This window comes from Rana temporaria, chromosome 2 (genome assembly GCF_905171775.1).
Source record: "Rana temporaria chromosome 2, aRanTem1.1, whole genome shotgun sequence".
NCBI lineage: Eukaryota > Metazoa > Chordata > Amphibia > Anura > Ranidae > Rana > Rana temporaria.
Window position 1 is genome coordinate 201,001,846 of NC_053490.1, and position 16,274 is coordinate 201,018,119.

Genomic DNA, 16,274 nt, shown 5'->3' on the forward strand with positions numbered 1-16,274 from the left:
TCCAAGGGAAAAGGTAAGAAGGTGTGTGTGTATATACACATATATATGCACACATAGAACTATAAGGCAGGGTATCGGTAAGGGCAGCCACCAAGAAAACCAAAAGCCGGCCGTGTATTCAGAGTGAGGCTAGGAGAGCATCAAAGCACGGCGCCCAGCAATGACATCACACACATGCAACATGTTTCAAAGCTAGCAAGCCATTGGTGGAAGAATGGCAGCGCCTCTTTTTCAAGCACTTTTTAAGAATAGGTTCACTTTAAATTCCAAGTTGTTTCACGTATCAATTCACCGTGCAGGCTTTATGAAATCGTCTTTCAAAACAAGCATGCTTTTATCATCTATTGTCATGTATTGAGGTATTGTTTAGGTATTTTAGTACACACACTCATCTTCATATCTAAGTTTCACTTTCTCTAGCATCAACCCACACTTGCAAAACAGCCACCTTTAGGCAATGACCTCACCCCTTCAAAGGTCCCATTGTTTCAGTGTTTCTCTTTCCTACCAAGCCAGATATTTTGTTTGGTATTATAGAAAAACTGCTAGATTCTGCTTAACACTTGTCAGGAAATTATTGTCCCCCATGATATGAGACAGCTCCATGACTGGTGGTGTGCAACTATGGTGTGTACTGCTGCAAACACCTGTGCCTTGCGTTAATCTTCAGGAGACATTGCGGCATAGGAACACCTATGACTGATAGGCTCAAAATATACATCACAGTGTTCTGCAGCTTCTGTTCTGTTTATGATCATGTTCTGTGTTTGGATTCTGCTTCTCATTTTGTCTACCAACCTTAATAATCTTTGCCTGTTTTATGACTTTATCCAAACATTGCAGCCTTGAATTTTCATTGATTTTTAAAGGTTACATTACTACCCTTGGTACAGTTTTGCCCCTTAATATTACAAGAGGAGGGTTTTCAGGGATCCTCTAAAAGCTAATAGAAAAGGAGATAGACGGACAGATTGGGGGTTCCATAGGCTCAGAGAGGCTCTGGAAAAGTCCTGGAGACGAGCATGGGAGGAGGTGATGAGAGAGCTAGAGAGCAGGAGGTCTTGAGAAGAACGAAGAGAAAGATTAGGTTGGTATGTAGAGACTAGGTCAGTGATGTAGCTGGGGGCAGAGTTGTGGATGGCTTTGTAGGTAGTTATTAGTATTTTTAATTTAATTTGTTGGCTGAGCGGAAGCCAGTGGAGGGATTGACAGAGAGGAGTAGCTGAGACAGTGCGGTTGGTAAGGTGGATTAGTCTGGCAGCAGCATTCATGATGGACTGAAGGGGGGATAGAGTATGCAGAGGTAATCCAATAAGGAGGGAGTTGCAGTAATCAAGGCGAGAGAGATGACCAGGGAGTGAATTAAGAGTTTTGTTGTCATTGGTTTGAAAGGGGCGTATTTTGAAGATGGTGCGGAGGATGAGGCTGCAAGATTTGGACAGTGATTGGACATGAGGCTTAAAGGAGAGAATAAAATACAGGCAAATAAATAAAGCATTGCATCATCTTTCCCAAATTGTTAGAGCATCATTCAAAAATGATTCATCCTTGGAATTAATATTTTTCAGGCTTGTTGCAGTGCCCATAGATATTGGAGTTGGTTGGATGTGCAGACCTTTAACTAGTAACTCACAAACAGGAATGCTTCTCCAGCTCTTTATGTTTGTTCCTGTGCAGATCTAAGGAGAGATGGTGACCTGATTACTCCAATAAAGGGGAAGGGTGCAACATTAGTGAACAGAATAGGCTTTCTAATCCATACATGTTACATACATTTTTGAGTGGTGTACCAGAGTGTCCGCCAGACCACCAGACATGAGTTCTGGATGCCACCGCTAGATCAGACAAATCATTTCCTGCCCATGTACAGTTTTACAGGATAACCATTTCAGACTTGAGTGTACACATTTTATTTTGTGCTTTACGGACTAGATGAACAAGAGCTAGACTTTCAAAGGAACAGATTAGACAGAACAAATTTGATTGCGTTAATCTGTACTTCTCCAGCCCTTTGCTGCAAATGAAGTCTACATAATTTGGACACTAAACAAGTGATATGTTAAAGTCTTTATGGTGATGGAGATCATTTAAAAAAAGTTACCCATCAGAGTTTTGCAATATTATCTAAATCCATTATTTTGTTATGTTTTTAACAAGTAGTGGGTTTTTATTAGGATTTACCATTTTATACGTACTTTACTATAACCTTCTCTCAGTGTATTATTCTCCTTTATCCACAGGTAGAATATATATTCACAGATAAGACTGGGACACTGACAGAGAATAATATGGAGTTTATTGAGTGCTGCATTGAAGGTCATGTTTACATACCACATGTGATCTGTAATGGGCAGATCCTTCATGATTGCATGGGCATTGACATGATTGATTCTTCACCTGGAGCTGGAGGCAAAGTAAGCTTGTTTTAACCATTCATATTTTATATACAATAAAATGGTGCATGAAATGTTGCTTTCTTGGCATTTCCTCATATCAGGTTGTAGCATTATGGTAGTAATGTTATTGCTTTGGTAAGTTGCTGTTAACCTAATAAATTATTACTAAAACCAGGCCACATGCGTTTAATGTTGTTCTGCCCACTTTAACCCATATACTATAATCCAGCTTTATACTGTGTTTTTGGTTCTACTAACTACCAAAGATTGCTGAAAATGTACATACGGTAAGTCAGTCAAGGAGTTCTGAATAGCCAGCTAGTTCTCCCAATGCTCAATGTTTATATTCTATAATGAGTAATACATAATCTAATACATAGAACTATTGTGCAATGTGTGCTTGTTAGCACTGATTTATGGAACAATATTTATCTGGATATTCTAGTGCTTTGTATTGTTACTGTGCCAGAGTCATAATGTATGACAAATTTAGCTTTGATCCTTCCTACTTTCAGCAATATATTTATAATAATTTTATATTAGCCTTATTTCGTAGAAATGCATGTGCAGTAGCTCCTTGCATATTTATATTTACACTTTTCATTTTGTAATTCCCCCAACAGTTAAAGCAAATTCCCAGATTATTTTTAGTTTTGGACAGGTGTTCTTGCTGTCCATGGCCCGGATTCAGTAAGATTTGCGCATAAATTACGGAGGCACAGGGCAACGATTTTGCTCTGCGCACTCGCTGCCCTCGATTCACGGAGCAGTAGCTTCGTAAATTGCGAGGGCGCGCCGGCAAAATTGCCCGGCGTAAGCGCGCGCAATTTAAATGATCCCGCAGGGGGCGGGAATCATTTAAATCATTTAAACCGCGCCGATCGTAAAGCGCATGCGCCGTCTGGAAACTTTCCCGACGTGCATTGCGGCAAATGAGGTCGCAAGGACGTCATTTGCTTCAAAGTGAACGTGAATGGCGTCCAGCGCCATTCACGAATCACTTACGCAAACTACGTGAAATTCAAATTTCACGACGCGGGAACGGTGGGTATACTTTAGCATTGGCTGCCCCTACTATTAGAAGGGGCAGCCTTACGCTAAAGACGCCGTACGGAAACTCTGTAACTTGCGTACGCAGGGCTTGCGCAACATTGTGAATCGGTGTTAGTATGCAATTTGTATACTATACACTGAGCACAATGGGAGCGCCCCCTAGCGGTCATCGCAAGAATGCAGCCTAAAATCTGCGTGGCATAAGAGCCTTATGCCACGCAGATTTTAGGCTGCAGTCGGCGTTACGATGTTCCTGAATCAGGAGCATTCGTAACGCCGGAGCAAGTCAGCAATTGCGCTGCGTAACTATGGTTACGCAGGCGCAATTGCTCTCTGAATCCGGGCCCATGTCTTTATTGGAGAGATTTTTCCTTGCTTCTCATTCTTTCTGAATCCCATAACCTAGACAGGAAGTGTAGAAAAATCTCTTCTCTGGTGATGCAAGAAGCAATTAAATCCTGACAGGGTAGCTAATCTTTTCTCACTGTGCTTAAAACATGTTTTCGTTCTGTCTGTGTCCCCCTACTTTTTATTCTACGAATAGATAGGACGTGGGAGGGAGGCACAGGAATGAAAAGTATCTAACCCTTCTCTCTATTTAAAACCCCAGGAAAGAGAAGATCTGTTCTTCCGTGCTCTCTGTCTGTGCCACACTGTACAGGTGAAAGACGAAGACAACATAGATGGTGAGAGAAAATCCAGTCAGTCTGGGAAATCCAGTGTGTACATTTCCTCCTCCCCTGATGAAGTTGCTCTTGTAGAAGGTATACAGAGGTAAGTATCTGAGACTTAGATCAAGTGTGTCAATGCATCATTGGTGAAACTTTTTTTAATGGAGTTTCACAGTAATTAAATGCTTTTCGTGGGAAAACTGTGGTGTAGGATTTATACACGTGCATATAGCTTCATCAGAGGTGGTATAGCTTGGTGACCAGTGACAGCATAATTGTGGGCACTATGGGGGTAATCCACAAAGAAGCGGCGCAACGTAATTTTTCCTATTTAAGTTACACCGCCGCAAAATTTCTACCTAAGTGCCCGATCCACAAAGTACTTACCTAGAAATTTTGAGCGGTGTAACTTAAATCCGGCCGGCGCAAGGCGTTCCTCTTCTCCAGGGGGCGATTCCCATTTAAATGAGGCGCGCTCCCGCGCCGGCCGTACTGCGCATGCTCGTGACGTAATTTTCCCTACGTGCATAGCGCGAAATTACGTTACGTCGGGCTTTGTTGATCGCGACGGGACAATAAAGTTGCGTCGGGTAAAAAAAAAGATACGGCGCCAAAAAAAAAATTTAAAATTAAAAAAAAATCGCGTCGCTAGCAAGAAAGGTCTGTTTTTACAAGGTGTAAACAGTTTACACCTTGTAAAAGCAGCCCTAATTTTGCGTTTGCAAAATAAAACTTACGGAGAAAAAACGAAGCTGAAAAGCTTTGTGGATCTCCGTAAGTCCTAATTTGCATACCCGAGGTGGCATTTCAACGCGAAATGCCCCCAGCGGCGGATGCGGTACTGCATCCTAAGATCCGACAGTGTAATTCAATTACACATGTCGGATCTTCGTCCTAACTATGGGAAACTGATTCTGTGGATCAGTTCCATAGTTAGGACCAGGGATACGACGGAGTAACAGCAGTTACTCCGTCGTATCTCTTTTGAGGATTTGGCCCTATGTACCTCTATAGTGGATCAATAAGTCATGCACAAAAAGTGCAGGTAAACCGCCCCCTGCAAAAAAGAACAGCATCTCGGTCCTGGGACCAAATCTGTTAAATGTATTTATAAATAATGTACAGGATTGGATTAATAGCTTGATCTCAGTGTTTGCTGATAACACAAAAATATGCAGGGCAATAACACAGCAGGATATAAAAATTTTAGAAGAGGACCTGAATAAATTAATGGAGTGGGCTGCTGCAAGGCAAATTAAGTTTAACATTGAAAAATGTAAAGTAATGCACTTGGGTGGTAAAAATATAAACGCAAGTTATTCTTTAGGGGGAGAATCCCTAGGGGCTTCCAGGATGGAGAATGATCTAGGGGTCCTAGTAGAAGACAGAATGAACAATAGCATGCAGAATCAAGCTGCGGCTACCAAAGCCAGCAGAATATTGGCATGCGTTTAACCTCCCTGGCGGTATGATTCTTTCAGAAAAAAGGTGCTGAAAGCAGTACCATTATTTGCAAGGAAATTTGGTGATTTGTACTGTAGGCCTGTAATTTTTAGGAATAACTCACTTAAATCTGACCAAACATGAGTCTTGTAGGCATCCCGGGTATGACATTTTTTTAAAAACAAAATTATAAATTATAATATAATAAATAATTATAAATAATTATAACAAATAATATAATTATAGTAAAAATTATTCAATAATGTAATCAACTCAAAATCACTGAAATTTGCTCAGTTGCAGAATTATCGCTGTCATTACTTTTATTTTTTTATGACGAATTTCCCCACAAATCGCTATCGCACAATTCTGTGTGAAGTGATTATAATTTATTACCGCTGTTTTCTAGCTGCTCTAAAACCATTTTTGACATAAAGGGACACTTTTGGACAATCTACAGTTTGCAGGGAGAAAGAACCGTTTTTATTATATAAAAGTACATGTAGGGCACTGGGCAGACCACTAGGGACAAGGGGTGTGTGTATTTTTTACATACAGTACTGTAATCTATAAGATTACAGTATACTGTATGTAATGTGTTTGTTTACGTTTTTGAATTTGGCGCCGTTCTCCGCACCCGTGCGTCGTAACGTCGCAGGGAACGGAGATCGGCGGTACAGGAGGACGCTGTGTGAATCGAGCGAGGTCCCGCTCGCTCACACAGCGCGGTGGCATCGCTGGATCCAGGGACAAGGTAAGTAAACACTGTCTGTGGATCCAGCGAGGCAAGCCCGAGTCTGACTCGGGGTTACCGATCCTAGCACAAAAATCTAACCCAGAGTCAGACTCGGGAATACCGCCAGGGGGGTTAAAAAGATGAGACAAAATATTCTGCCAATTTATAAAACTGGTTCGGCCGCATCTGGAGTATGCCCTCGGTTCTGGTCACCAATCCTCAGAAAGGATGTGCTGGAGAGTTTCCAGAGAAACTAAATTATTATAGGGACTGGAGGACCTCAAATACGTGCTAAATTTATACTCCCTAGAGAAGAGATGCTTGAGAGGAGATATGATTGCGATACGCTGGGATCACCTTTGGAGATATTTGTAGAAGTATGAAACTTTTCAGTCCCAGGGAGTGCAAGATGACACAGAGCCACACAATGAGACTGGTAGAGAAGTGGTTTAACCTTAGGCTGCATATTGGGTTTTCACGGTCAGGGCGGTAAGGATGTGGTACTCTTTCACAATCGGTGGTGTCGGCAGAGTGTATGGACATCTTTAACCTCTTAAAGACCGCCCACCGCATATAGACTGTGGTAGGGTGGCTCTATTGTGCGAAACAACGTACCTGTACATTGTTTAATGCAATAGATACTGTGCGGGTCCGGTCGACTCGATGTCCGCAGGCCACCCGCGATCGTTCCACAGAGGGGCAGAAAAGGAATCTGCCTATGTAAACAAGGCGGGTCCCCGTTCTGGCAGGAGACAGCACTGAGATGTGAATTCATCAGTTTTGCTAATTTAATTTACTTGCATGTTAAATTTTTACTTAAAGTAGAACTATAGGCTAAACTTTTCTTTTTTCTTTCATTTTGGATCTGTCCCCATACACACAACAGGTAGTGATAGGTAATACCTGCAAATTAAGGGAATCCCCTGGGGACCCTCAGGTCACCAGAACTAGTGTCCCCATTGGAAGATTTTCCCTCTATTTTTCTGGGGACAACCCAAAATTTGGGACTTACTTTTAAAACTTTCAATAATGATGGTAAACAGGAGAGAGAGAGAGAGAGAGAGAGAGAGAGAGAGAGAGAGAGAGAGAGAGAGAGAGAGAGAGAGAGAGAGAGAGAGAGAGAGAGAGAGAGAGAGAGAGAGAGAGAGAGAGAGAGAGAGAGAGAATTAAACTTTTTGTTGCCCTAAAAGTTCAAATACATTATAAAGTGTACCCCTGACACCAGCTATTGGTTTTCTAGTCTGCCACAAATGGCAACCTAATTTATTCTTCAGCAACCTCCAATTCCTCTCCCTCCAAGGCAGGCTTACAGAACACCAACAACTAATCACAAGGCAGCAAAGACTGACTGACACAGGGATGAACCACTATGCGCTTTCTGTCTATTAGGCATAAAGTCAAGTTTTATTTGACATAAAAAAAATATTAACGTTCATGATTATGTTACATAAATGTATCAAAAAGAAAAGAGTTGTACTACACTGGGTAGCGACATGGCGGACTTTAAAGGGCAATCACAGGGACGTTTATCGTTATAAAAATAAAGTTTAATTACAAAATAATACATATACAAATGAATTTCATATAAAAAATGTTATCAAAAGAGAGAACATAGATACATATTTGAGCAATAGAACGTCACGCCGACGCGTTTCGCCTTACGGCTTCTTCTGGACGAGTTGTATGGTTTTATAACACGGAAGTATTGCTACTTGTATGTGTCAATTGAGTTGGTGATCATCCGCATCCATCAAAGATCATTGGGTTAGTACCAAAGATAAGTACGTGAGCCGGGTAACAAGGAAGACACGATCTCCTGATGGTATGGGGAGCCACAATAGTAGTAGGTTCTCAAAAATGAAGTGGTAGCAGCCTGTGCTCCACAGGCTGCTACCTCCCCGGGACACATACCACTCCTTAGGCGGCAAGGTTCTAAAGCCTTTGATCTGCCCTTTACTGTGGACAGTGCAGTGTACTCACCTAGCGACGGAATCTATTTTCCCTCCAGGTCTTTCTTACCTGCCTTCTGCCTTGCTGGTCCCGGTTGTTGCCTTTTTATACTATTTTTGAGAACCTACTACTATTGTGGCTCCCCATACCATCAGGAGATCGTGTCTTCCTTGTTACCCGGCTCACGTACTTATCTTTGGTACTAACCCAATGATCTTTGATGGATGCGGATGATCACCAACTCAATTGACACATACAAGTAGCAATACTTCCGTGTTATAAAACCATACAACTCGTCCAGAAGAAGCCGTAAGGCGAAACGCGTCGGCGAGACGTTCTATTGCTCAAATATGTATCTATGTTCTCTCTTTTGATAAAAATTTTTATATGAAATTCATTTGTATATGTATTATTTTGTAATTAAACTTTATTTTTATAACGATAAACGTCCCTGTGATTGCCCTTTAAAGTCCGCCATGTCGCTACCCAGTGTAGTACAACTCTTTTCTTTTTGAACCAATATTTCGGATGTGGGCCAACGTGAGTGCCTTATTGTTATTCCCCTTCCCTACCCTTTTTTGAAGTTACATAAATGTAACCATTCTAAATTATGATACATATGTGCATGCGGTGTGAGACTTTGTGACCTTCCTTTTCTTTTTCAGACTTGGTTATACATTTCTGAGACTAAAGGACAATTACTTGGAGATTTGTAATAGAGAAAATGAAATTGAAAGGTACGTTTGAGTCAGCAGGTTAGCCGCAATGTTCTTTAACGGTGACTTATTACTTACAGTGATAAAGAAAATAAAAAGGGCTAATGAAAATACATAGATAGGGCTGTAAGTGGACATCTAATTTTACAGTTCCTTAGCTCTGTACCACTGATCCATGTGGCTTTATAGCTTGTGTTCAGCGAAAACCATGAATATTGCTCTAAATGGCAGACTCATTCCGAAATAGAAACGCATGAATCTAGGTTAAGCTGCTGAAGCATTTACCAGAGAGACATTAATATGTTATCATGCTAGATAACTGGCCACTGACCTGCGTGAAGTACACTTTTTATGTGTTTTGTGCTTATATTTTTACTATCGTAGCTCCAATAATAGATAGAACACTGTCAAAAGGCCAGTGAGAGAATTTTTTGCAAGCACCCACCATCATGATTTAAGTATTTGTCCATGTACAGATAGACTGACAGATCCATTGATCCATGAAGTTGAAGAGCAGCCTTTGAAGAACTCAAACTCCTTAACAAAAAATGCACACAAAAGAGAAAACTGGCTATTGGTGATAATTTAGACAAGTCAAAGGATGCTGCTGCTCTCTATGGATCCTCTGGGTGGCTGGAACACATCTAGACAAAACACAAAACAAGGGAGCACAAAGCTGCCATAGTGTAACTCGACTTTAATATAGTAAAGTTAAAAACACTTCAATGGTCAAACTCACATTGTGTGAAGATATTGCATTAGGATTCCACTGTAGCCACACTCCTATAACCTCCTCAAGATCCCGACAGGGGAAGGGAGAGCCATGGATGTTCAACCTACATGCCCGGATCCTGGCAGGCCAGATCCTAATGTGCATGCGCCTGGTCCAGCCGGCGCTGCTCTTCAAGGACACACAAACCCACAGAAGCAGGATACAAGGTGGGAAGAAAGTGAGGACATTACACAGTTGCCATGACAACTGGTTTTGGAGGCATGGTCTTCTTTCTCAGGTCATCCTTCAGGCCGTCCTTACTCCTCTTCTCCCCTATGTCCTGCTTGTGTGGGTCTTCGAAAAGTAGCGCTGGCTGGGCCGGGCGCATGCCCATTAGGATCTGCATGTTGAGCGTGGTGGTGGATAGCCTTGGATGTGCTGCCAGGATCCAGGCAGCTAGGTTGAACGTCCGCGGCTACCCCTTCTCCCGGGAATATTGAGGTGGTTCTAGGAATGCAACCACAGTGGAAACCTTATGCTGTATCTATCTTCACACAATGTGAATTTGACCATTGTAGTGTTTTTTTTACTTTACCATATTAATACCGAGTTACACTAAGGTGGCTCTCTTCTTTTGTGTTTTGGCCAAACTCTTTCTTGGTTGTTAACCTGTAACTGGGGTAGTAAACATTTCCTTTACTTACAATCCAAATGCTCTTAATAGTAAATAGAAGGAGCATTCTGTATATCTTGGAGTAGGTGAATGAAGTTCATGCTGCCCAACAAAACTTGGATGTTACAAACTAAAAGCATGGTTAGGGCATCCTGAAGAATTCTGCATACTTCCCATCTGCCCTAAACACAAGCAACCATTGGAGGGAGGACGGGTGGATCCAGCACCAGCTCAACATGCATGTAATATAAAAGGGCCCTTGGGTAGCTGGACAGTTTGTACAAATGGTGTCCGCCCCTGAGTGCTTCAGCAGCTCGTACTGCTGTATTGCAGCAATGGGCTTTATTTGCATCCCAACAGGGAGTTTTGTGTATTTTTTGACTGTACTTTTTCCCAAAATCCACATTTACTTCAGCTGTAAATGATGAATGTGAATAAGGCGAGATGGTGGTGAGAGCCTGTTATTTAAATTTTGAAGTGGTTATAAACCTCAAACTTGAAATATGAACAAAGCAATATCCCTCTATAGTGTGTACTTGTCTCTGTCCAGAGCACTAAGTGTCATTTCTGCTGCTTTGTTCCTTTGCTATCAACATGAATCGCCTCTGACAAGTTTTCCTGGCACCAAGAGAAAAATTGTGACAGGGGAGTGAACTCCAGCTGATTGTCAGCCTCAGCTCTTTTCCTGTGTGTAGGGGGGGGTGTCCCTTCCCCCCAATCAGCTCTCAGAGCTCTCCTCACTTGGTTCTGCAGAGTGTAACTTCACTCTCTGCCTCTTTTTTTTCTGAACTCTCAGACAAGTTTTATAGATACAGTACTTTGAATGGCTGTAGAGAAGAGAAAACTGCAGATAGAGAGGTACAACTTATGTAGGAGGATTTGTTTCATTTCTGTGTAACACCTGAGGCTAGTCACTGGGTATTTAAGGCTTATGCCCCATACACACAATCAGGCTTTTGCCCATTAAAATCACATTGGAATTTCGACGAAATTCCATCGGAGTAAAATAGAACATCGGAATATCCGATGGAAAAAACTTTGATGTGGTTACATACGATCGGAATATCAGATGGAAAAAGTATGTCTGACTTTTTCCATCGGAAATTCCGATCGTGTGTACGGGGCATTAGATGATCTCTGTAATCATTTTTGATCTATATCTGTGTATAAATATAGATGTACATTATATATGCTAATATAATTGTTCTTGCATCCTTGGCACTTAAAAAATCCCACTAATAACAATGTTAGTATGGATATGAGTTTCACAAATATGCTGATGCTATACAGTTAATATTTGTGTGACTATGTTAAGCTGAAAGTTCTTATTTTTCTTTTACATTTTGTGTCTTTGAATCCTCAGATTTGAATTGCTACATGTTTTAACATTTGATTCTGTGAGGAGGCGTATGAGCGTCATAGTGAAATCATGTACAGGTAGACCGTGCCTACATTGCTTGGTTCATCATTGTCTAGTCCACTGTTTGTGTTGCAAATATCAGGTCTATTTAATCACTATATAAGCTATGAATGTAACAAAACATGTTTCATGACTGTGAGAACTTGAATTTCAGATGAGTTCTGTGGCCTTAGGCTGAAAGGTGTGGAAGGTTGGATATGACATCATGGTGAAATGAAAGGTCGTAGAATGTGTTAGTCAAATATCTCCACAAATTAATCCATACATGTTGCTTGTATGCCTCTAAGAATGCAGCTAGCACTGCCTAGTGGGAATAAAAACTCACAAGACCAGGGTAGTCATGCAAACCACTGAGTGACCACACGTGCAGACTTGAAAATAGAAATCCTGTGCTCCCTACATTGAGCAAGGACTATATATTTTTTTTTTACTTTATACAGAACAAGATGTTTCTTGAATTGTGCAAATGGATTTGCTTTATGTGATTTATTATGGTTATGTAAACACTCTTTTTTGCCACAAGTAGTAATTAAAGCCTGCTAATGGTGAAACGCATTGTAGCTAGCAGTACAGAAAGTAACCAGTGAGGAATTGTATTGTGTAATGCTAAAAAGACAAATTGGACTTTGCACAAAGAGCATTGCAACATTTCATGTCTTAGGGATGTGTTCATCAAATCAAAATGAGAGGCTAGGCTGAGAACAACTTACTATGGTTTACATAAGTTATTTGCATTCATAGGTTTTGTGATACAAGTGAATGAAATGGGTTGTACAATATCCGCAATAAATCAAAAACGTTATTTATGGTGCTGGGGTTTGGCTGCATTCACACCTGAGCGTATTGTTTTCAGGCAGAAATTAAAGGTCACCAATGTAAAAAGCAGAAAAACACCAAATCTGCCCAAATTGAGTTACAAAAAAGCTCTGTAACTTTTTTGAGCTTCAGGAGATCTCGAGTGGAGATATGAACCATCTCCATAGAGAATAGCTGATTTTTTTTTCTTCTCCTCCAGTGTTTTTGGAGCTTCAGGCTTCAAGATACAAGCTACGGGAAGTGGAGTGATTCCCGTGGGAGTCTCTCCCCGGAAGTGGGTGCAAATACCTGTATTATACAGGTATCTGCACCCCCCTGAAAGGTGCCAAATGTGACAGCAGAGGGGGGGGGGGGTTCCGAAAAGCGGAAGTTCCCTTTTTGGGTGGAACTCAGCTTTAATTATATTCTTGATCATAGTAAAATGGTAATGTGGCATTTACACCTAACATAAAGCAGCTAACCTGCAAGTGGCATTTGCAAGAATGTCAAGGTATGCAGACGTTACCAATCACTGGAATAAATTATAGTTTCAGTGAATTCTTTGCAATTCATAGTGAAGAGAACTGTACCTGGTGAAGAATGACTGCATCCACTAATGTGAGTCCAAACAGACTTCTATACAAAACGATAATTAATGTTATATCCAATAAAAAAAGCAGAAAACAAGTTCTCCAAAATGGTATAAGGGTCAGGGAGGAAAAGGAAAGCAGCCCCCAAAAAAAAAAAAAACAATGTCCAGGAGTATAGTAAATTCATAGGTTGGAAGGTCACAACTCAATATATTGAACCTTTTGGAAGGATTTACACACTTTACACCAAGAAGCAGAAAATGTTGACCTTGCAGTTGGTGACTATCCACCAGCATTATAAAGGTTGGCCAGCGAGGTGTGAAAATGGAATGCGTTTCCTGTATAGTTTTACATGCCAGTGAGGAGTGTTTTGATTTATGTTATGAGTAGCAGGAAATGCATATAAATCCTAAATCAATAAGGGATATATAGAGCAGTGATTAGATAAGCGTTCGTAAATTAAATTTGCACTGAGGAAATCATGTAGGCAGCCATTCGTAGTTTTAGCCCTTAATATGACTTATTTTGTTACAAGCTTATTCATAGGAAGTGAATACTAAAGCCAGGGATAGCCAGTCAGCTAGCATTGTCCTAAGGCAGTCAGCCATGGCAGCCTCCAAGTCATTTTGTTACAGATTTCCTTTAACCATTGCAGCCAACCTGGTTTTAGTTCAGTGTGATCGGACTAGGGAGTTCTGCTGCTGCTTATTGCAATAGATTATGAACATAATAAATGCCCCTTGCCTTATTAAATCAGACCTATTTTTAACCATCTTGATTGGATGGATAAATAGTGCTAAAAGTGCCAAAACAATTTTTACATTTTCTGAACAAACAGCTTTTCCAGTTCTCCCTTCAGTGCTGATTAAATACGACCAACACTAAAGTTCACATAGCAGCATTTTCTCTAGGAATCACATGTAACTTAGCCCTGTTACTATATATATATATATATATATATATATATATATATATATATATATAATTACACACACACACTGTATGTATGTGTTTGTATATGTGTATATACACTGCTCAAAAAAATTCAAAGGAACACTTTTGAATCAGAACTCCTGGGATATTGATCTGGTCAGTTACGTAGCAGAGGGGGAGGGGTGTATACAGAGGGGATTGCTAATCAGTTTCAGCTGCTTTGCGGTTAATTGAAATGAACAACAGGTGCACTAGATGGGCAACAATAAGACGACCTCCAAAACAGGAATGTTTTTTCAGGTGGAGGTGTCCGACATTTTTTTTCCCTACCAATCCTTTCTGACTGTTTTTCACTAGTTTTGCATTTAGCTAGGGTCAGTGTCACTACTGGTAGCATGAGGCGATACTTGGACCCTATAAAGGTTGCACAGGCAGTCCAACTCCTCCAGGATGGCACATCAATACGTGTCATTGCCAGAAGGTTTGCCGTGTCTCCCAGCACAGTCTCAAGAGCATGGAGGAGATTCCAGGAGGCAGGCAGTTACTCTAGGAGAGCTGGACAGAGCCGAAAGAGGTCCTTAACCCATCAGCAGGACCGGTATCTGCTCCTTTGTGTAAGGAGGAACAGGATGAGCACTGCCATAGCCCTACAAAATGACCTCCAGCAGGCCACTGGTGTGAATGTCTCTGACCAAACAATCGGGAACAAACTTTATGGGGGTGGCCTGAGGGCCAGGCATCCTCTAGTGTGCTCTGTGCTCACTGCCGGACACTGTGGAGCTCGATTGGCATTTTCCATTGAACACCAGAATTGGCAAGTCCGCCACTGGTGCCCCATGCTTTTCACAGATGAGAGCAGGTTCACCCTGAGCATATGTGACAGACGTGAAAGGGTCTGGAGAAGCCGCAGAGAACTTTAGGCTGCCTGTAACAGCGTTCAGCATGACCGGTTTGGTGGTGGGTCAGTGATGGTCTGGGGAGGCATATCCATGGAGGGACGCACAGACCTCTACATGCAACACAATGGCACCCTGACTGCCATTAGGTATTGGGATGAAATCCTTAGACACATTGTCAGACCCTACGCTGGTGCAGTGGGTTCTGGGTTCCTCCTGGTGCATAACAATACCCGGCCTCATGTGGCGAGAGCATGCAGCCAGTTCCTGAAGGATGAAGAAATTGATACCATTGAATGGCCCCCACGCTCACCTGACCTAAATCCAAAAGACATCTTTTTGGACCATCCGGTGCCGCCAGGTTGCACCTCAGTCTTTTCAGGAGCTCAGTGATGCTCTGGTCCAGATCTGGGAGAACCAGGACCCCAGGACACCATCTGTCGTCTCATTAGGAGCGTGCTGATGTTGGGGGGGGGGGGCATACAAACTATTGAGGACCATTTTGAGTTGCTGCAATGAAATCTTCAGCAAAATGGACTAGCTTGCGGCATAATTTTTTCTCTGCAGGTGTAGAATTTTAATTTCCAACAAATGATGTGCCATCCTTTCATTCCTAACACATTACCCAGTCCATATCAGTGTAAGTATCCAGCATGAGATATTTGCCCATTGAGATCTGATATGTTTTCAAAGTGTTCCTTTAATTTGTTTGAGCAGTGTATATATAATATATGTGTGTGTGTGTGTACGTGTATTTATATAATATATGTGTGTGTGTGTGTGTGTGTCTTATGTATTCTTGGGATAACAACTCCACTTCACAATGTTATCTTTGGCTATTATTAAAGAACCAGTGATTGTTTCTGCAGGTGACATCATCCTGTTTTGTAAAGGAGCAGACTCTTCTATATTTCCCAGAGTCAGGGAAGGGAAGGTGGACCAAATACGATCCAGAGTTGAACGCAATGCTGTGGTAATACATTTTAATACTGCACCTAACCAACTGTTTCTGTATGAGTGTTCTTAGTGACCTAAAATCTAACACCACTCAAGACGCAAACTACGGTACTTTAAAAATCTCCATAGTCGATGCTTTAAAATTTTATACAGGTTACCAGTTTAGAGTTACACAGGAGATATAGTGCTAAAATAATTGCTTTCGCTCTGACGTTTGCGGCGATACCTCACATGTGTGGCTTGAACACTGTTTACATATGTGGGCATGACCTACATATGCGTTCACGACTTTTTACTATTTATTTTATTACATTTTTCTATTCCACAATTACC

General features: G+C 41.4%; 1 protein-coding gene across 6 annotated transcripts in view; it reads left to right on the plus strand.

The window, feature by feature from the left end:
• The window catches only part of ATP11A (ATPase phospholipid transporting 11A), a 251,388-nt gene that overhangs the window by 174,437 nt on the left and 60,677 nt on the right, over positions 1–16,274 (plus strand). For all 6 annotated transcript variants that reach the window (XM_040336232.1, XM_040336233.1, XM_040336230.1 and 3 more), the window contains exons 13-17: positions 2,241–2,414; positions 4,060–4,223; positions 8,915–8,986; positions 11,714–11,787; positions 15,854–15,957. In XM_040336232.1, the coding sequence (XP_040192166.1) occupies positions 2,241–2,414; positions 4,060–4,223; positions 8,915–8,986; positions 11,714–11,787; positions 15,854–15,957 (588 nt within the window). The remainder of the gene's footprint in view (positions 1–2,240; positions 2,415–4,059; positions 4,224–8,914; positions 8,987–11,713; positions 11,788–15,853; positions 15,958–16,274) is intronic.